This window comes from Fringilla coelebs, assembly GCF_963513975.1.
Source record: "Fringilla coelebs genome assembly, chromosome: 6".
NCBI classification, from domain to species: Eukaryota; Metazoa; Chordata; class Aves; order Passeriformes; family Fringillidae; genus Fringilla; species Fringilla coelebs.
Window position 1 is genome coordinate 36,880,487 of NC_140034.1, and position 22,511 is coordinate 36,902,997.

The window sequence follows — 22,511 nt, forward strand, 5'->3', positions numbered from 1 at the left end:
GGGAGTGAGTTGGAGAGGAAAGCACCACTGTTTCATAAGAGAACACAGACTATCCACACGTGCGCTGTGGAGAGGTGTTCCACACAAAATAGACAAGTTAACAGTTTGTTTTGTTTGAGTAAATAGAGCTATGTGACTAGCTGTGAAAGGATGCCATTTGAGAGTGAGCTTGGACAGGAAATTCTGGAACCCTCATGAGTCTCCTGATCCTCCTGTTTTGCTGTGAGCAGCAGTGATTGACTCTGTCATGTCTTGCACATGAAGAGTCAGGAAAGATTTTCTGAGAGACAAAGACCTGAATTTGCCATGCAGTACCATTCCTGTCTTACCTGGTGGTTGTCACATGTTTTTCTGGAAGATGTATCAGAGGACTTCCCTGTGTCACAGCTCTGAGGCAGACAACAGCTGGGTCCTAGGTCACATCACTGGGCTGCACTCTCTGCGCCTCCCTTCTGGTCCATGTGTGGTGAAGCAAGAACACAAAAAGGTCTCATCAGGGACTCATCTCAGATCTTCTGTGTGTCAGGCAACTAGGCAAATAATGAGCTTGTAGAAACAGATTGTGCAAGCAGAACTGAGGCAACATTTTGCATTAAATACACAGCTGACTAGTTCGGCTGCATCTACTCATATAATTAAGGATTGCTTGATTAAGGATTGCTTGATATGCTTTGTATCTCAAAGTACAGTTAAGATATACAGGAATGATGAATCACATTAGCAGAATAAAGTACTTGCCAGCCAAACAGCCATCAGTCATTGATCTCAAATGATAAAGCCAAAGTCATACAGTAATTACAAAAAAATCACCTTTAATGCATTTTAAAATCAGTAGTATTACTTCTAGATTATCCAAGCATATTAAAATACATATTTTTGCAGTTTCAAAATTCTTCAAAGCATTGTTGTCTGCATGGAATTTCCCAGATGAAAAAAAAAAAAAAAACCACAAACAACTTTTACGTCTAGAGGGACTGAATAGTCAACAGTCCTTAAGAGTGAAAATGAAATTATTGAGGAGGACGTGGAAGTTCTCACTACAAAAAGGAAGAAGCAAATAAGGTGAATAAGAAAAAAGAGTGGTGGCAAGATAGAATTAAAGCAGATGATATGACTCTAGACAAGTACAGTGAAAATGCTGTCAGAATCTCATTTTTAAAACCAAACTAAGATATGAAATGTGAAATAGAGCAATACAGGCAGAAAGCTAGGGCCTGCTCAATATTTTCCAAACAAACTTTTCCAGAGTGTACTTTTTTTACTCAGTAGGAATAGGTTGATTTCTCAAAAAAAATTTTTTTAGAAAAAACAGTTGACAGAATTAAACTTTGTTGTTGTTTTTTCTGCATGGTAATGTTAAAAAGTTGAAAAACAATAATTGAGGTGTCTATTGACCTATCACAATTCATACATCATTTTTCAAGCAGTTGTGGATTTTTTTCCCTCTCACTTGGACAGAAAAGCAGCAAGCCTTCTTGAACACTTTCAACAGCATAAAATGCAGCCTCCAACCAGTTTGAGAGTCAGTAGCTGTAGGGTGACATGGGGCAAATCTTGGTGGAGATTTGGAAAAGAAAAGAAGAGGAGAAAAAGGTCCTGTTGCAGACAGGCAAGATTTTGCTTTTCCCCACAGGTCAGTGTACAAGCTCCTGTTCCCTGCTCTGCCTGCAGAGTCCTTACCTGCTGCTGAAGGATCTTCTCCATTTACTGCTGCCATCACTTGTCTCTCAGAAGCCTCACATCACAGAACATCCATTCTCAAAGCTAGTTACCTTTTGCATTACATAGCAGCTGATCATCTTATTGTTGAGAACTGCATCACAGAGGTTTTCAAGGTGCCAAAGTACCTTGCATAACCTCCAAGAAGAAAGACAGTAAATGACATTTTTGTCTTTAGCTGCTTGAGATATACCTTAATTTAGGTGCCTGTGAGAAAGGGGATGTAAAATCCTTCACTAACTTTCTCCTGGTGCCTTTTGGAAGAGAGACTTGGTCCCTCTCTTGCTGCAGGTAGCAGTTAGTTAAATTCCAATGTCTAATTCAGTGAGCTCCTTCTGGAGGAAGCCTCTGCCATCTCACACAGCAGGTGTAGTTCTGCAGCCTCTTTCACAAACCCTCACAAAGAGCATCACTGAGGGCAAGGCAGGGATGAAGACCTTTTGCAGTTCTCAAAATGTGGAGGAGGATCCCAACCCCCCTTATCAGACAGCAGCTCAGGATTAGTGTGTGTGTCTGTATGCACACATGAGCACAGGAAGGCTTGTTGGCTGAGAAACTGAAGTGGCTGTCTAGAAGAAAAAATTCTCAGCATTTTTTTAAAAAATACACAATATCAGTGTTGTCTGTAACTAATACATGGAAGAAGAGAAGCTACCTCCTCTTCTAGGTCATCTTGTGGTCAGTGCTTTTTCCCTCTCAGAAGGGAATCCTGGACAGTTACGTTGCATCGGGCTTTTCTATCTTTAAATGACTTGTGCTAGTTTTTGGTACCAGTTGCTGCAGTAACCTCTCCACTGTCCTGCAGCTCTGCTGCCTTTGCCAATTAGCAACTGTTTTGCCTCTCCCCTGCCCAGTAAGCCAGGCGGATTGCTACGTGTCCTTGTGGCTGCCGACTGCGACGTGTGAAAGGTCACGCACCAAAACCGTGAGGAACTCTGACAACCCGGTGTGGAATGAAACCTTCTACTTCAGAATCCAGAGTCAGGTCAAGGTAAGGAGCCAAAGTTGTCTGCTTGAAGCAGCCTGAAGATTTCGTGTATGTATCTCCTGAACCGTGCCCAGGAATTTTTTAAGAGATGGCACATGATAAAGGACTGCTCAAAGCATTTAACAGCAGAGATGACAAGAGTTCCTGTGTCTGTTCAATGGTGCTACGTAGGAGGGCCAGAAAGCAAGCTCAGTTTTGAAGTTCTAGGGAAACAAGAGACTCTTCCAGGTCAGTGCTAGATGGATATAGAATCTGGGAGTTACCCAAGCTGTTGTATAGGTATAGCCAATGTATTTCATTACAGCAATTAAAATGGACTAGGCAAGAATGAATATGCAGTTCAAGTATGTTTTTCTAAAGGGGGATAATGTTTAATTTCTCAACTTTTTTTCTCAAGCTCATCCTCAGCAATACTTTTTGCCTGGAGCTAATGATGCCCAGCCTGAGAACCTATAACAAATTCTTCTCCCTCTTTTTCCAGAACGTGCTGGAGCTCACGGTGTATGATGAGGATTTTGCCACTCCAGATGACCATCTCCTCTGTGCACTCTTTGATACTGCTAAACTTCCACTTGAAAAAACAGTGATCCTGTGCTTCAAGCCTGGCCCAAATGTGAGAGCAACTAAGTAACTAAAGCAACTGAGAAACCAGTGGAGAGTTACAGAACAGTCTCAAAATATTTCTGACCCTGCCATTGATTACTTATCCCAATAATGAGTGCATTAATTGCCATTCAAATTATAACCACAAAAATGTGGTTAAAAAATCTGAATTTGAGAGTCTGAACTCCTATTTGCAATGTTTTATAAATTATTAAAGACCATAGCACTGAAACAGTGCAGTAGGTAGGTGAAGGATCTAATAGTGAGCTATCTCTGAGCAACACCAAGGCCATACAGCTGTTGCAGGGTGAATAATATGAATATATTTTTCACCATGTAATTTATAACCTGAGTAATTCCCATAATTCATAAACCCCTGCCCCTTTGCTTGTGTCTACTTTCACCCCAAAAGGCAAAGATGAATTTGCCCCTGTGTATATCCCACTATGAATGGATGATGATTCACTCTGTTTCTCAGTTTCCCATCTATAAAATGGGAAAAATAATCTTGATTCCCTTTGAGATCTAAGGATGAGATCAGCAAAATATCTCACATACAACTTCTTGCTAGCAGGGACAAATCTGGTATCCAAACTAGGTCATTCACAATCAGCTTGTACACATCAACACTGCCTTACCTGGGGTTGCATAACAGGAATTCTGAATCACTCACTGTTCTCTTGTTATTATGGTAAAGTAATGGGTGTAAAGTATGTTTAATTTCCAAGATAATAGCCAGTACAGTAAGTCATGGCAGGACAGTGCCAGGAATAGTTGGAAGAAAAGGATGGAATTCAGAAAATAAAGGAAGTTGCAAATTGGTTTTTTGCAGCAGCTTCACACTAAGTGTAGGTTGTTTTGTTGGTATTGTGAAGTCAGAAGGAGATGAGTCAGGAATCATTTAATCATCTGGCTGAATTGTTGATTCAGACCACCCAGTCTGAAGTATTTATCACAGGCTACTCATTGCAACCAATAACTTCAATATTGCCTGTCAGGGACTAGGGACAAAGCATTATGTAGCTGCTTCATTTGATATCTTCTTCTTGCTTTCAGGCCCAGGAGGAACTAGAAGTTGAATTCAAATTGGAGGTTGCGTAAGTGATAAAGAGATTGTTTTAAAAGTGCAAAAATCATTATTGATAAAACAAAAAAAAAACCAGTATTAGAAGTCATGCTTTGAGTATTTCCATTAAAAAGTTCCAGCCTTCTCCTACATTATTGCTGCAGTCCCCAACACCTGATGGATTAGCTTGTCCTGTAGCTTAGCTGCCTTCAACGATGCACCTACCAGTTACTCAGAGAACTGAGTGGATGCCCCATCCCTGGAACTGTTCAAGGTCATGCTGGATGGAGCTTTGAGAAACCTAGTGCAGTGGAAGTTGTCCCTGCCCATGACAGGGGATTGGAACTAGATGACTTTTAAGATCCCTTCCAACCCAAACTATTCTATGATTTATCTACCTGGGGACATTTTGGAAGGCTTTCTGAGTGTGTGAGAATTCCTGCCTATCAATTTTTCCTTGCCTGTTTCAGGTTATGTATTTGACACAGTTTTAACATTGAAACATCTTAGTTAGGTTTTCAGTGTATCTCCAATTCCTTCAGTTTTCCCTTTGAATCCTAATAATTGTGTTTCTTTCTGCTTAACACAATCACAATGAGATGGGAACTCTTGAAAAGGATGTGAGGCTCCTTCTCCAGCATGATCAGCCTGCCACCCATGAATCACCCTTTTTGTCTCTGTGTTGCCCCAAGATAAGTAAGGCATGGCAGAAATAAAGTGACTAGCTACGGCCAGCTCTCATGCTATTGGAGAGCCAAGGCCAGAAGTCAGGTTGCTCCACACCATCTCCTTCATTCACTTGCATGATCTGGAAAGCTTTTGGGTTTTTTCCCCATGTAATTGGTACTGGCTGCCCTGTGCCACTTTGAAACAGGCTCCCAGGAAAGTGGTCACAGCACCAAGCCTTTCAGAGTTCAGGAAGCATTTGGGCAATGCTCTTGGGCACATGGTGTTATTCTTGGTGTTCTCCTGTGCAGGGCCAGGAGTTGGACGTGGTGTGGATCCTCATGGGTCCCTTGCAACTCAGAATATTTGTGTGCCTTCAAATACATAGAACTGTCTTCCCAACAAGGACATGCTGGTGTATCAGCTGAGATACATTTATTTCACATGTTACAGTGAGAAGAATTTGACTGCCTAACAGGAGATTCCATTTTAGATGATTATGAGATTGCACTGTAAAAAAATAACTGTGTTACACATTGCTCAGCTTTGGTACAGAGATGAGTCTCAGAGCAGTGCTCAGTCCATGCAAGCAAGGAAAGGAGCTTGTTACATGCTTTCTGGGATTCCCTCAGACTGTTGTTTTTTTATGTGGGAAGAAAGGGCAACATCCTGAGTAAAGATGAGTGGGATTTGTTTGACTTAAAAAAATCCATGTTTTTAATTTTGTTTCCCAGATCTGGTCCTCATGAAATGATTGCTAGCAATGGAGTGCTGGTGGTATGTGTCTTTCCCAAAATATTTTCTCTAAGTGATTCCTCAATGTAAAGGGAAAGGGAGGGTGGGGGTCAAAGAAGCCAGGAGGCCAGTTCTTTCTCTTTTTTTTCCTTTTTCCTATTTATATACATTCAGAATGGGACTTTTATTTACCTGTTCATTGGAGATATCCCATTTGTCATATATTTCTCTATTTCTGATTTTTCCTATACTTCACCACACCACATGCGCGCACACACACACACATACACAGAATTTTTCTCTGGTACTAGTACTTCAAAAAGTGTACTGCTGTCTATCAGAACACCATGATAAAAAGGTTGTGAAGGTAGATTATTAATAATCTACCCCACCCTTTCCTTCCCTTGGAGATGAGCCATGCTTTGTGGGTAAGTTCTACATGAAAATACTGACTTGTCAAAAGCACATTATGTTGAAGAAGAGTGAGCACCATAAAAAAAAATCAACCCCCAAAATGCTAAAAGAAATGCTTCTTCAGAAAACATTCCTACTCCTGACTCCTGATCTCAGTGACGTATCTTGATTTATTTCCTAGTTTAACCCTTTGTATTTATGCTACTATCATGAGAATGGTCCTGATTTTCTTCCTTTGTATATTCCTCTCACTGTGCTCAATCTTAAGTCATTGTCACACATGCGATTCCTGCAACTCCCTCCAAAGCTTTTCCTTTTCTTTAGTCAGCAGCTAATGGGAAAAAGGCCAGAGACATCAGGGAATTCAGAACTCCAAGTGACTCCAAGCTGAGGGGTCCACAGCTCCTGATAATGGGGATGGGATGTGATGCTCTTTCTCACAAAATCCTGCAATCTGTCTTTCACAGTGTCGTGAACTTTGCTGCTTGGAAGTTGAAGTGGCAGAGAAGACGAAGCAAAAATCAAGTAAGGTTATTGCTTTATCATTGATTTACCAGCAGTTGCATGCCTACTTATGAGAAGATGTCCCTTCCATATAATGTGTTAGTGAAATAAATAGTGCGTACAGTATTTAGTGGAGTTAATGTCAGGTAAACACATTAGGTTGTTATAGACTCCAATGACCTCATCTAGATATATGTTAACAAGGCCTATTAAATGCACAATAAAGTTGAAATCCCAGTTCTATATCTCAGCAGGAATATTCAGAGTCCCCTTTCCATCAGAAAAGTATCCACCTTGCTCTTTTCCCTGTAGTGCCAGCACTTTGCCCTGGGCAAAACTGCCACCCGCACCCCACTTTTAATCAAGCTAGCGCATTTTTCTGCTTAATCATATTAATCTTTGTTTTGCCCCTTTAGAGAAAGAGCTTTCCCTGACTGTGAAGGGCTCCTTTGAGGGGACCCAGGATATCGTGCTGGGCCCCAACGGAGCGGTCAGCCCAGCGTGTCCCACCGAGTTCCACTACATCAAGTACGCGGAGCCAACGCTGGATGTCATGCTGCCAAAGAAGAGGCGCTACCACCCTGTATGTTGGAGTGGCCTCAGTGGTGGAGGGATTTGGAGTGGTTCTCAAGAAAGTGGGAGGAAGGAGAGAGGGTAAACCCATTCCTGGTTGTGTCCTAAAGCATGTTGTTTTCCCAGTGGTCCTGTAGGTACAGCACAGAGACAGGCTCCCCGGTCGTGATGCTGAACTCGCTGCCCATGGGAAGGAAAACAACCATTGCAGAGGTAAGCATCCATTCCAGGTGTTGGTAATAAAGGGTCACTCAGATAGAAACCATTCCTCATAAGGTTGTCCTAGATGGCCACTAAGAGTGTCAGAAACATTCTGATTTTCAGTTAGACTTTGAGAAAACAGGAGCTTTGTTTCTCCAGATGTTTTCTCCACAGAGACAGGTTGTCCCTGCATTAATCTCCATTATGTGCCAGTAGAGAGACAGAGACTTAAAGGATGTAAGAAAACACCATACTTCCTTCAGAACCTTTCCCCCTGTTTACCCAAAGACTCACTGACTCCCCCTTTGCTTAGGGTCCAAACCAAAAGTTGCTCCTCGGGCACAAAATAGGAAAACATCAATAAACCTGTCCTTAGTCAACCATATATTTAAGAGGACAATATATTGAAATATGCTGAAAATATTAGTCATAGGGTATGTATTTTAAATAATACAATGAGAATATTGATTTAAAAGAGCCATTTAGATATCTCTCAGAACAAAGCACATTTTATAACTTAATATGAAGATTGAAATAATGATTTTTAAGAGAGAATAAAGTGTGGGCAGGAGCAAATGCAGACTTTGAGTCTCTTCACTGTGAGACTATGGCCAGGATGTCAAAGATGTGCTGTGTACTGGAGCGTAAAGAATGGAGAACACACAAAAAATGGTAATTCGGGATGCTGCAGAAAGCTTATGAGTTGTACAGGAAATGGGACCTATTGTGTGAGTCTCAGAAACCTCTTATATCAGGATGCTTAATGGTTTCTTCAGCCTGGGAGGAATTAGGATCTGTAGGCAGGGATGTTCCACTAATGATAAGTGAATGCTTTTGGAAATATATGCCAAGATCTCAGACATTTAAGTTTGTGATTGCCAGACCTTGCTGGGTTATAAATCAAGTTCTGACCCCAAGACAGAAAGCAAAAATAGAAAATTTAAAATTTAAAAATTACGTTCTTGCTTTCCAGGAGAAAAGATTTGACTTGAATGTGACAGCAAAACCTTGGTAAGAGATTTTGTTTTATTCCTTTATACTTGGTTCATTGAATTTGATATTGTTTAGCCACATGGAAATGACACAAGCAAGCATTCTCAGTCTGAAAACTAGAATGTGTTTATAATAAAACATAAAATACATGCATAATATATAATTAGCTGTAGGAAGATTTGGCTTTAATCCGTTGATAAAGCATTAAATAAACATGTGTTTATTTCAGCATTCTCCCTTTCCTTCTGACCACAGAATATTTTCTTTTGTCAATGTCAGTCTCTGAAATTCACAAAAATAACAAAACTAGCTGACAATGACAAAAAAAAAAAAAGAATAGTCAGATGTAAACATTTAGTTTAATCAGGAATTAAGAATTATTTTTTGCTTTGCTGTCAATATTCAGTGGGGATGAACCTTGTATTCTGTTAAGTCCAGTTATACCATATTTTGAGTAGAAACTAAGGTAAACAAGTTAACTTGTGGTTTGACATCTGTAGACATGCTCTTTAATACTCATCAGTAAACACGGAGATACTACAGGTTGTCCACAGCTATATGGAACACATACAACTGGCAAACTGGTATTTTTGTGTGTATGTCTGACTAAGAAATAAAAGGAAAATAATAATTTTGAATTCAAACAGAGTTTTCTGTCATTAATTTCAAAACAGCAAGTGGTCAATGATAACAGGAAAATCAATGTTATACCACAACAGGAAAAACAACTTCTGCTTATTTATTTTATTTTCAGAGAACTTCAGGAACAGTTTGTTTGGATCTTGATTTACAATAGAAACTGGCTTTTGCAGCTCCACCTAACTCAATTCCCATTGTGTGAATTAATTTACAAATAAGGTTATAATAGTTCTCCAAACTTGATTTTATCCAAATCTGGTGATGGAGAAAGCTCATAATTAAATTTCTTTACTAGTTTCATAGACGTTATGGGCCCAGTAGAAGAAGGAGGTTCTGTCACTGGAAGAAAAAGCAAACCCCTGGCATTTGGCAATGTAGCTCTGACCTGACCATGACCATCTCTTGCCTATTGATGTCTTGTAGGAGCAGGAAGGGAGATTAGTGAACAGAAGAGCAAAAGAGCCCAGGGAAATAAACTACAATTGTGGGGCCTTAAGCAATGACTTACTGAATTTCAAAATAGACTCCAGTGGAATCTTCCTCTGGAGAAGATGTGCCTTACAATTTTTGAGTCAAGGCTGATGTGGAATAGCGCTTCCAGCATTAACAGCCTGTGCACGTGTAGACACAAGAGAGCAGCAGGGGTGAATCCTGCCCAGTGACCCAGACACACGAGAGCAGCAGGGGTGAATCCTGCCCAATGACCCAGACACACGAGAGCAGCAGAGGTGAATCCTGCCCAGTGACCCAGACACACGAGAGCAGCAGGGGTGAATCCAGCCCAGTGACCCTCTCTGCCCACCCAGGGGCTGGGTGTCACCCCGGTCTCTCCAGCAAGCTGGGCTCCACGGCCGCCCCCCCCAGCGGTGCTCACCGCTAGAGGGGGATGCGCTCCCACTCCGGTTCCCCAAAAGGAGAATTTTCACTCGCGTTGAACATGCCAGCTTTTGAAACTTGGGCGTCATTTTCAGAACGAGAAAATAACCTGTGAAATGGGAATCGATACTTTCACTTTTGACCATTTCCATGGATTTTCTAAACTTGTCAATCTTTTAGTTGTAGAATATTTATTTAAATATTTTTTATTTGTAAATACTATACATTGTTTCTTCCAATTAGCAATAATAAGGAATAATGCCACTAGTTAGTCTTACTATTTGACATGAGTTTCATACTTTTAAAAATAGTAAAATTTCTCTCTTGCTCCTGTCATGTTGCATCATCCTGTTTGAAGGGAAGGGTGCTGTAGATTATCTTTGATCAAAGTCCTAAGATTGATATGGGTGTGTTAATATTTAATATATGTGTCTGTTTTTATCTTAGTAATTGTTCGTGCCACCAAGACCTGGACATGCGCTTTGGGTTTAACTTATGTTCTGAAGAGATGGCTTTCCTGGGGAAAAGAAAGAGATATGTAGCAAGTGCTCTCAAAAATGTTTTTCACCTACCACATGATCTGCAGGATCAAGAAGTACGTGTGTGCTGAGGGGATGGAACTTGAATCTCTCGTGCTTTCGTGTACTGCTGTAAATGAGTGGTCAGCAAAACAGGCCACACCTATCTGTTGGGCAGGTACCAGCTGGTCCATGTGTCTTAAGTACATTTGCTTCTGCTGCCAAGGTTTGTTATTGAAAACATCAGTGGCCGTCACCATCCTTCATTACTATCAATTTGGAATTTTTCACAGTTGAGGTGTGTTCATTCCTGCCAGGCTGAGCTGTCGCTGCCTTGGTTCAGAAATACTGAATACATTCCACAGCAAAGATTTTTTTTTTCCCTTATTCCAGTTTCACTACTTTGTGAGAGTTTAGGAAAAACATCTTTAGGTGCTTCTTGTATCTTCTGTTTCTTGCGGTTTTGAAATTCCTTAAGATAATGTAATTTATTTTAAAATAACTTCAAGATACTGAAGAATAACAGCATTGCTGAGGGTAGCTTATCAGTAGCTGTGAACTGAGAGTATTTCTTCATGGGATTGGCACGCAGATTTTCATACAGAAGTAGTCAGTGTGTGAAATAAGAGTGGTGAAGTGAGTGATGCATAGATAATACATTGTTGCTTCCACAGAAGGTTTCTTCTTGATCATCTGTGCCTGTATTTGCCTTAGAGATGGGCAAGAATCCAAGTTTGGGTTAATCCCCGAACCCCTGTTTATCCAAAGGGAAATAAGTGGCAGTAGCAGTTGTTGCTGGGTGTTGGAGTCTTTCCTTCTGAAAAGGGAGCTGGGCTGTGAGATCAGGACCTGGGCTGATGGTCCCCTGTGGTGACCAGACCCCACTGCGGTGTGGGCTGCAATGTTGGATGCTGTCAGTGCAAACATCCATCCCCTCCTCCCTCTGCCCCACAGGTCCCCGTCGTGGCTATCATCACGACGGGCGGAGGACTGAAGTCGATGACAGGGCTGTATGGCAGCCTCATGGCACTCAAGAAGCTGAATCTCCTGGACTGTATAACATACATCAGCGGGCTGTCCGGCACCACCTGGTAAGCCAGCTCGAGCTGGAGGCCTGGCCAGGCCCTCTGAGGGTCACACTGCTGCAGAGAGTAGCTTCTAAAAGCAGACAAGATCAGGAGATTTTCTTCAAACATCTTATAAACAAGTTTCTCAGTAACAGGTCATTAAGTACTAGCCTGATTTAGTGCACACTTTTTCTATAAGCAGCTCTTTACTGTGCTTATCAACTCCACATGTGCAGGAGTTAAATGTGCACATGACAATTGCACTCATCAAGATGCTTTCTAGGTAGTTACTGTGCTTGTAACTGTGGATGCCCACAGCATCATGCCTCTTCCTTTCTCCACTGAATCCCAGCTATTGTGATCCCATTAGCTTCTGATATTGGCTGTGATTTCTAGCTGGAAAAAACTGCTGGACAGTGCACACTGACCACTGCAACCTGCCAGCTTTGTGTTTCCCTGGGCAGTGTTATTCCCTGCTCACAGGAGCTACAGCTCCCTAATGTCTGATTGTCCCAGGCAGAGGAGGTTGGTAAAATAGAGGTTGATGTTAAAACAAAGCATAGTGATACCATAAGATTAACACTAAGTGAATCAAGGCAGGAGACAGTAGCTTATATGAATGAATTTAAGGTTCTGAAAAACAAGCACAGAAAATTTATCATAATTTTCTACCTAATTGGTGCTTCACAAATATATCTATGTTCATACCTGGCAGTTTTATCCCTTAAGCTTCTGCCAGTTCTGCTTTAAAAAAAAAATGGTTAAGAACATAAAAATCCCACCTCATCCTTCAGTGCCATTTTTAAAAACAATCATAGAGACTCTGAAGTGTTCATTCTGCTGGATGGAGCAGCTAAACCAGAGTATGTGTGAGCAGAAGGGAATCTCTAAATGTGTAAACCTCTGTTCTGAAAGCACAAAATTTCCAGTCATTTTTTTCTCCTTTTAACTTTTGCTGTCTGCATTGTCTTTCTCCAGGACCATGGCCAACTTATACAGAGATGCCTACTGGTCACAGAAGGACCTGGACTCGCATATTGGTGAAGCCCAAAAACAAGCAACAAAATGCAAGATGGGCTGTTTCTCTATGGATCGCATGAAGTACTACAACAAGCAGCTTTGCCAGCGGAAAGAAGAGGGATACAGGACATCATTTATAGATCTTTGGGGTCTCATGATTGAGTACTTACTAAACGATGGGGTATGATGTCTGTTCCATTTCTTAAAGAACCATGTGTTTTTCCCTCAGTGGATGGAGAGGAAACTAGTCCATCATTTCAGAGAATGTACCTCAAAGCAGAGGGGAATTCTCTGTGTTAACAAAATAGCACATTGGTTCGCCCAGTCATAGACGTGTGCAGAAATAGTTGGCTCTCTCCTCATCTTTTTGTGAATCCATGCACAAAGCCAGCCTGGGAGCCTGCTCTGTGATGGTTGGTGGGGGTACCTGCAGGGCTCCATGTGATGGAGCCGCCAGGGTGTGTCCTGCATGCTGGGGGTAGAGCTGCCCGCCTCCTCCCACACCGGGGCCAATGAATTCACCATGTGCTCTGCTCATGTTAACGCTTTCTCTTCAAAACCAGAAAGACCCCCACAAGCTCTCAGATCAGCAAGAAGCGCTGTGTGATGGCCAGAACCCACTGCCCATCTATGTGTCAGTCTGCGTCCGGGACAGTTACAGCACCAATGATTTCAAAGGTAAGGATATTGTTTCAGATCCTCTGAGGCTAAAATTGGCAGCTGAATTCCTGTCATTACTCTTCTCTTCTTGGCAGCACTTGGAGAAAACAATCCTGATGAGTTAGTTGTTATTTGGAGAAATAGCCATCGCCCCCATACCTTACAATTTTAATACTAGGGTTTTGGGGAGCAGCATTTCCCTGTCTCAACATACACAGTAGAAATTCTGCCAGAAAGGCCATTTTGAGAAATATTTGAATTATCCAATAATTGCTTTTTCTCAATGGCCAGTTATTGTTTCAGTATGAAGACTGACCACATAGTTATGGTAGAGTTTGGGAAGGCTCCCAACTGAATCTGTTGCTTTTCTCATTGTTTTGTTTGTTTGTGTTTCTTTCCTATGGAGGATCAGAAGGAGGAGAAGGGGAAGAGAAAAATTCAGATCAAATTTTTTATTGTTGAGGCAAGAAAATGAACCATTTCTGAAATGAAAATGAAATTACAGTCCATGACATTTCTGTCCCAGTTTTCACTCATGCTGCAGTTATATCAGACAACTGCACTTCACTTGGAGAGGATGTCCAAGAAAGTCAAGAACTAGTTCTGTTTCGCTTAGTACCACAGAGAGAGTATAATTGGTCTCTTACAGAAAAAATAATTTCTGAGGAGCTGCGTACCCATCTTTGTACATAAACAATTATTTAGGGAAGATAAATTAACTGTATTGGTGAAGTGCTGGTCACCTGGACACGGTGTGCGCAAGGGCAGGGCAAAACTACCTAGGTGCTGCAAAACCCTGGACTGGTGTGTGCACATGGGGTGTGCACGGCCTGGAGCCTTGCCATGTCCCCAGTGTGCCACTTGTGCCACCAGCAGCACCACCATGACCAGCACAACTGCTCCTGCCTCCTCATCACTGCCCTGCCCAAGCTCAGACGCCTCCCTGGAGATCCGCATTTAGCAGTGAGGCTTCGCAAAGGCAACATATTAAACATAACTGAGACCGATATATGCCCAAGCCTGCCCTCTCCCCACTCCTGTCTGGGAGCCCTCTAAGTGTCCCGTTGGCTGTGTTGCAGAGTGGGTGGAGTTCACTCCCTACGAGGTGGGACTGCTGAAGTACGGCGCCTTTGTTCGCACGGAGCATTTCGGAAGCGAGTTCTTCATGGGCCGCATGCTAAAAAAGCTCCCCGAATCCCGCATCTGCTACCTCCAAGGTGATGTACAGTGGTGGCCTGGCACAGAGGCACTTTGGAGGGGTGCAATGCTGTTAACCAGTGGGCAGATAGTTCTGTCCTAACGTGCTGAACGCTGCCTGCTGGGAAATGGGAGTGGTAGTTTATCCAAAAGAATACAGTAAAAAAACACACATCTTTTTTTAGTTTCTTGTCACTGTCTTGGTAGATGAGTTGTCTGTGTCTTAGAGATGAAATACATGAAGATCCTTAATTCTTTCATTGTAAGTAATAGCTCCCACTTTTTTTGCTTATTCTTCTGATTCCTCTCTGAATGCACTCCAACCTAAGTCCAATTGTGATAGATTCAAATTTACAATGACTGGTGATATAGAGGCACTCTGTTTTGTCAACAAAGCCACCAGTGCCCCTGTGGTAAGGCAGTAATCCTGGATGGAGAAGAGAGTGCACAGTGGTGCTGGAGCCCACTGCATGTGTGAGCCTTTACAAACTCTGGTGTGAGATCTTGTCTTAGAAACAAACATCTGAAAAGCCAGTTCATCCCCTTTGAAACAATTCAGGCTGTTTGAAAGAGTTACTGATCAGAGTAAGTGCAGAAAAAGACAAGCTAGAGAAAGGAAGATGGACATGGAAATTATGTGCTTGTGGTGTATGTGTTATCTGAATTCTTTGTTTTGCCTCTGGAGCAAATGTGTCTCTTTTTCTCCTTTACTTGCCTCACATTCTTTGCTCTCTTTACCATGTGGCAGATCCATGTTGTAGGTTAGGTACAAAGTTGGTGGTAACATGATGTGAATGAATGACATAGAAAGTTAAGAGGAATTTAATAGCATAGAAGTTTAGAAATATTTGCATTAAGCCCATTAAAAAATTAAGCCAGGAGGTCAAAATAGAAGGAAAAGGGCACTTTCTTGTCAAAATATGTCCTTGTGTTCACCAATTCCTTTTACAGGTATGTGGAGCAGTATATTTTCTGTGAACCTTTTACAAATATGGGGACTGTCCCACAGTTCAGAGGACTTCTGGAAGAGATGGACACAAGACAGAATAGATGAAGTTGGTAAGAAATTACTAAGCCTTTCATTTATGGTTATTTATTTTCCTGTGTGGCTTTGGGCATCATCTTGTTAACTTTGCTGAAGTTGGCATCATAAGATCTTACTAAGAGATACTGACTTCTCCTCACACTGAATAGTGTAAGAGGAAGAGGGAAAAGCTGCTGTAATTACAACATTTACTAAAGCTCTACTGGTACCTTCAGAGGAAGTTTAGAGGGGTCAGACATTTCTCAGGAAGTGTTCTGGCATTACAGCTCTCACTTAGCCACAGAACCAAGAACCAGCAGCAGAGAATATGGTACTTTTTACTGCCTATGAGAGAATAAACCTTAATATCAACTGGTTAATCAATGTTTCCTGGGTTTTTATTTTATCACTCAGTACAGTAATTACTGCATTGGATTCATATTGATGCAAAGATAAATGAGGCCCAGAAGGTATTTTCTGAAGCAATACAGAAACCGTGATTTTATTGCTAAATCACTTGATACGATAGTAATTATAATTACAGACATCCTGAAAAATACAGAAATACAATGTGCAATCGGGGAAACCACCAAGTCTCTCCTGCTCCACTGTCAGCCTCTTGGGCTGGCAAAGCACATTGTCATTGCTGGAAACCACACCTTGTGCCATATTTCTGCTTTTCACCCATGTGCCATCTAGCCACCCCCTAAATGACCCATAGTTTCTGAAAATGAATGTATGCCCCAGGTTTTCCTGGGGTGCTCTCACTCTGCTGATTAAGCATAAGCTCATGTGGCCATGAGTGATTATTGGGTGGCAGCTGTCACTGTTGCAATGGGCCCTGTGGTTGTTGTTGTTGCCCGTCTGACTGAGCAGCAGCGTATTCGTCAGCCCCATTTTCTCCATGCTTGCATCTGTTCCATGTTATCTTCCTGTGACGATGTTTAAGTTCTGACAGAAGCTTTTCTGAATTGCCTAATTTCCTTAAGGTGTCCCTTTTACATGACTAAAAACTGCTTCTGATGATCTGTCTTCAGCCCAAAGCTTAAGACCATCAGCAGAGCTTTGTCCAGCAGCCCTTCCTTTCCCTCGGAAGAGTTTGTGTGTGTTTAGGGAGTCATCCCAGAACAGCCCCTGAGAACCCCTTTGTACCAGGGCAGCCAGAAAGGAACCTAAGTTACCAAGCAGCTCACCAGTTTTTCTCCCCTGCTGCAGATGAAGACCCGGTGCTGCCCACCAGGCCCCACGAGCTGAGGACCCGCATGTACACGCCGCCCGGCGCCCTGTCCAGCGCCCTTCGGGGAGCGCTGACCGACCGCTTCTCCGTGGCACAGCACCACAACTTCCTGAAGGGCTACCAGCTGCACAACAACTACATGGAGAACCAGCACTTCTGTCGGTGGAAAGGTGATGGTGGCTAATGTCTAACTGGCATCCTTCTCAGGGAGCTCAGGGGTGGGGAAAATGGGAAAGAAGCCTGCCAGGCTTGGCAGGGGATAAAAATCCTCCCAAGAGAACATTTCTTTTCTGAATAGAGAGAAGACGCTAAGACTTCAATGTTGTCAGGTACTGAAGACTTAATGTGTGTATTTGTTTAGTTCAGCTGAGACCTCTGCAGTCCAGACTGAGACAGCAGACTTGAAGGTGACACACCAAATTTAAAGTGGCAGAGAGCAGAGTGAACATAGGAGAAAGCTTAATTTGGCAAGATCATACTTCTAACTTCAGATGCAACTGAAATATCCAAGAAAATATCGCCTGTGAGAGAAAACTGGAAATGAATGGGGCTTTCTAGTCCAAAGGAGAGGGGACTGAGTGGGAAGCATAACTCAAATTGTATAAAGGATTGAAAATACTTGGTTCTCCAAAACAATGACAGATAGAAGATGAAACAATGACTGAAATTAACAAGGCAGATTTAAGTTAATTATTAGGCGTAGCTTATTGGCACCAATAGGTGTGCCATGTTAATGCAGTATATTGCCTGGAAACTCAACACTGATTTTTCAGAAAAGGAACTTTGGTGTTTTGCAGTCCTTCTCATGCCTGTTTCATGATCTAGCAGTGGGACAATTAAATTAAACCAGGCCTCTGGAATGGTCAGTTGCGCCTTATACTTCTTTTTCCAGTCAAAATCCCCACAGATCTATTCTTATGCAAAAAATATTTTCCTTTTAGACACTGTGTTAGACTCACGTCCCAACCAGCTGATGCAAAATCCTGATCAGCTGGGCATGATAGATGCTGGATTTTTCATCAATACCAGCAGTGCACCACTTTTAAGGCCACAGAGGGAAGTGGATGTCATCATCTATCTAAGTTATACTACTGGATCACATACCTCGGTAAGGATGTTCCTGTTGCCATGTGCTGTGTCTCCTTTTACTTGTAAATGCCCAGCCTGAAGCCTCCAGAACTGCTGGTTTTTCAGCTGTTTGGTTAATAACACCTGCATTCCCCTATATTTTCCACTGTAGTGATTAATACTGTTCTTATTTCTTGCTGCCATTCCTGGACTCTTTCTTCTCTTTCTTGCTGGTTTATGAATGTGTTGAATTATTCAAGGGGGTGCCAGCATGGTCTTTTCTAGAATAATGGGAGGAACCTCTTCTGCTTTAGACTGAATCAAGCAGGCTTCCAGACTGTGCACAGGAATATTCATAAAGATGAGGAAGTTATTTCTTCTGACTCTAATTAGAATATAAAAAGGGTTGATTGAATATTAGCAGCAGATCCTTCTGGGCTGACAAATAAGACACTATAAGTAAGATTCAGTGATGACCATCTTCCTGCAGAAAAATTAACTTTATCTCCATTTTTTGGAGATAAAGCTAATTACCTGTCTATAAGAGCTGGCAGAAAAGAAGTTTGGATCTTTTACCCACCTGTATGTTGGATGAGACAGATGTAAAGAAGTTTTATTTCAGCCTCATTCATTGTCTAGATAAAACTTACAAAAAAGCTGCTACAGTGTTTGATATTAGATGGTGCAGAGCAAATAATACAGTGCATATTATTACATTATATTTTTTTAAACATTTCAGGGAAAATATATAGCACAGCCTAATACTTCTGATTTTCTCAGTAAAATATTATTCTCAATTAACACTGTGCCATAATGACTGCACAGACAGAGATAAAATTGCACATTCAAACTCAACTTTCTTATCTCCTGGCTTCCAAGCACATAAGATACATAAGATACCTTAAACATTTTTTTGCTGGGATTTCCTTCTCTAGTTAATTCTATACAATGCATTAACAGAGGCTCTTTCATTTGCTATAACTAATGCTTTACCCTAAACTTCTGTAAATTCCTACTTTTTTTTTTTTTTTTTTAAAGCTGTGCCCTGGGTGAATTCTTTAATTCTGAAACTGTGTTTGTTAACAGCTTGTGATTAGCAATGTAGTCACTATGTGTGGTAAATATATATAAAGTAACTCTTGATAAGGCAGAGCTCACCCTATGGGTCTGAGTCACTAAACCTTAATAGGAGATGACAATTTGGGGCCTTTGGACAAGGAAGTTGATTTCCAGAGCTGACCATTTTTGTGATCCTCCAGTCTCTAGATAAGGCATGTAAATACTACTCAGAGCAGAAAATCCCATTCCCAACAATTTCTTTGACTGATGAAGATAAGAAAAATCTGAAGGAGTGCTACATCTTCCAAGATTCAGATTTGCCAGGATGTCCGATTGTGATTTTCCTTCCCCTTGTGAATGATACCTTCCAAGAGTACAAAGCACCTGGTAAGTTACAAGTAGTGGCAAAGCATTAAACAAAAGACATCACTGCTTCCCTGACTCAGACAGAGACTTCTTTGCTGCTGGCTGTCTTTGCTCACAGGGTTCATGGGGGAGCACTTTAGCAAATTAAACTTGTTTTCCCCATCCCCCTCAAAGCTATTATGTTCACTCATGTCTTCATTGTGGCCTTAAGAGAACCAGCACAGCCTGTGTCTGCTGGATGGTGTCTACCTTCACCTCTCTGCCATTTATTACCTGAAGGGGTCCTACCCAATTACAAACGTTTTTTTCCTTTGAAAGGTATAGCTCTCTCATATTATTTCCCACTGCATATATTGTCTATTGCTCAGGTTTTAATTCTACCCTTGAGGAACCACAGTGTTACATATGAGAGGTGGGGGAGAAAGAACCTGGCTTTCAGGCTGAACTCCAGTAAGATCAGTGTGTCTCATTTTGGTACAGCATCAGCCCAGGGGTCATTTTACTGATTGTGCTGTGTTCAGGGCCTGTCACTCCTTTTCTGCCAGGTCATCTGCTTTGTACTCCTCTTCTTTACTGCAGGTTACTAGGATGCATTTGCTCTGCTCCTTGGTAGCAGGGAGGTTAAGCCCAAAATACTGCTATTGTGGAATTTGTGTGAGACAAAAATCAGAAAGGCAGAGATGGATCCTGGTGGCAGGAGCCATGGACCTTGTTCAGCACTGCAGGAACTCTCTGTTTTGGCATGTTTCTATTGCTCCTTTCTCACTTAAATTCTATTCTCTTACTAGTAATCAATCTTCCTCGACTGAGGTTCACAGAAATCCCAGCTGCCCAGGGTTCAGAGAAATCCCAGCTGCAGTGCATGGACAGTGGCATTTGGAGAGCCCTTTCAGGCTGACATCCTTGCCTGATCCATGGCTTTAATAAGAATATCTTTCTGAGTAAGCTGTAGATGAACATGGTGATGCCACCCCTCACTTCTCCCTCGTGCCCTCCTTACTTCAGACTCACAATGTTCTCTTGACTAGGGTGGTGATATATGACCTGCATTGTTTGCATTTAAACCCTATGAATTTTCTTCAGGGGAAAAGTCCAGCTCTTTGACACTTTATGGACAGTTTGACACTGGTTAAGATAAGATAAACATGGTGTCACAGCAACAACCACTCTTTCTCTCAGGTGTCAAGCGCTGTTGCTCAGAGATGGAGGAAGGCCAGCTGGATCTGACCAGCTCCTGTTCCCCCTACTGCATGTTCTCGGTCAGATACACCGATGAGAACTACCGCAAGCTGCTGAACCTCAGCGAGTACAACATCCTCAACAACTCCCAGATGATCATGCAGGCCTTGCAGACAGCGATGCAAAGGAGAAGGCAGAAGATGTGCTGATTGCCCATCCAACTGCTCTTATCTTCTCAGAGGAGTTTTTCATGCTCTAGGACCCAGAAGGGCCATAGCTTTTTCAAACTCTGGCCATTCTGCATTACAGAAACCACCCTAGCTGGTGCAGTGGTTTGCTGGGGTTTTTCCATTCCCAAGAAGTGGTCTCTATAAGCAAAGACATTGTGTGGGAAATTTTTACTTACGTTTTGTTCCGTAAATTAAGGTTGTCTGTAGAACACTCTTTGCCTAAAATACTTGTTAGATTATTTTTAAATAGCGTGATTTTAAGCCTAACTTAAGGAAAATAATTTTTTATCACCACAGTGCCCCAGTTATACAACACAGCCAACACGCCTACAGGCTGTAAGAAGGGAGTATAAACTTCTGCTCCCACAATTCTGCTCTGTGAAACACAAGGTACAACCAGCCCTGGAAAACAAAGGGAACCTGAGACGCAGCTGGAAGCTGGTATTGGATCCCTGGGTCAACTCTGTTTTGCAAGTGTCCCAAAGAGCAGCCACAGAGGCTGGAAATGTAAAGAGGGACAAGTTGTGCACACAGCCAGCCCCACAATTCACATCCACATCCTGGGCTCTCTTGGGCTGTGAATGAATCATATGTGATGGGAAGGAGCAGCCTAGGAGGAAGTGGCGTAAGACTTTTCACATAATTTTTTTTTTTTAAGCACAGGGTGTAATTTGGGCACATCAAAATTCCCTGTTGATTTATGTCAGTTTTAATTGGTTTGTACTGAGACAATATATAAAACCGTAACGCTTCAGTTTGAAGCTTTCAAAATAAAACACCCTGGATCTTGTTTTCCCTGTTGAGTTGCTTCTCATAATAAAATACCATTCTTAAATCAAAAAGAGAAAGTCCTTTGAAACGTACTTTGAAAATATTTTACTTCCAATAGACAGTGAAAACTTTACTCAGTGTAACAGTTTAGGTCATATGCCTATAAAAAAAAAAACCCTCTTATTTGTTCTTATTTGTTGAGTTCTGCCTGTACAAACTGAGTAGAAATGACTCGGAAGTCTGAAAAACTAAAACCATCTTAAAATAATCTGAAGACCATGCATGGGGTCTAGCACAAAAGCACCAATTACATTTGTTGTGGGCTTGCATTTTTAAACTTCCTTCCTTTTCCCTTTTATTGAAAGTGCCTTTTTATAAACTGTTCTGAACTGTGCTGAGGGTGAGCTGTAAAAATTATAAATCCATTAACAACTTTTGCATTCCAGGAGCAAGTCAAATTGAAAACACACTTTATTAATAAGTTTTGTGTCCTAAAGACAACTGGGAAAATTGTGAACAAAGAGTTTATTCAGTCAGAAAAAAAGGTCTATCAACTACGTATTGTAATGTGGGACTAAAATAAACCAGGGAAAATGCTTGGGTAAGTTGAAACATTTCATGTTAATATTTTACAAAACATCTTTGTTTTGAAACATAGCTTCTTTTTAATAGACTGCCTACCTCGTCAGCCCAGGGAGCCCAACCTGAAAATAACAGGGTTCCTTCACAGCCAAATAACATGTTTGCCTCATTACATAATGCCATTTTAGGATTTTCATTTTAGCAAGGAGTGATGACAAATTATCTTTACAAATTGGTTCGCAATGACTTTTACAACATTTTAGTAATTTATTATGTCAAAACAAAACTTACATTTTTGTGCAACTGTAGCCCAATATTGCCAGCCTAAAGATCACAGCGTAAATATTAACATTTGAAATTTGTCAGGTTTTGAACAACTATGCATTTATTTTTTTTGTTGTTATATGGTAGTTTTACTAGTCATAGTCAGAAATATAATGCTCTGCATATAATCCTGGGAATTGCCTTCATTTTTACCTGAAAACCCTATTGTGAAGAAGTAAACACAGATTTTAACCATAAACTCTTGCCGCCTCCAGTTCTGAAGAAATGTTAT

At 41.5% G+C, this 22,511-nt stretch overlaps 1 protein-coding gene across 1 annotated transcript in view; it reads left to right on the forward strand.

Annotated features, from left to right (window-relative positions):
• Positions 1–20,581, forward strand: part of LOC311155479 (cytosolic phospholipase A2 epsilon-like) — a gene marked incomplete at both ends in the record, with an annotated part of 31,275 nt that extends 10,694 nt beyond the window's left edge. The window contains 18 exons of the mRNA XM_084208704.1: positions 2,574–2,710; positions 3,189–3,320; positions 4,367–4,407; positions 5,777–5,819; positions 6,659–6,716; positions 7,112–7,278; positions 7,395–7,481; positions 8,443–8,480; positions 10,425–10,572; positions 11,450–11,586; positions 12,541–12,763; positions 13,146–13,260; positions 14,322–14,459; positions 15,391–15,498; positions 16,679–16,870; positions 17,642–17,808; positions 19,028–19,214; positions 20,373–20,581. Coding sequence (XP_084064830.1) covers positions 2,574–2,710; positions 3,189–3,320; positions 4,367–4,407; positions 5,777–5,819; positions 6,659–6,716; positions 7,112–7,278; positions 7,395–7,481; positions 8,443–8,480; positions 10,425–10,572; positions 11,450–11,586; positions 12,541–12,763; positions 13,146–13,260; positions 14,322–14,459; positions 15,391–15,498; positions 16,679–16,870; positions 17,642–17,808; positions 19,028–19,214; positions 20,373–20,581 — 2,327 coding nt within the window. The remainder of the gene's footprint in view (positions 1–2,573; positions 2,711–3,188; positions 3,321–4,366; positions 4,408–5,776; positions 5,820–6,658; positions 6,717–7,111; positions 7,279–7,394; positions 7,482–8,442; positions 8,481–10,424; positions 10,573–11,449; positions 11,587–12,540; positions 12,764–13,145; positions 13,261–14,321; positions 14,460–15,390; positions 15,499–16,678; positions 16,871–17,641; positions 17,809–19,027; positions 19,215–20,372) is intronic.
• Positions 20,582–22,511: the final 1,930 nt, after the last annotated feature.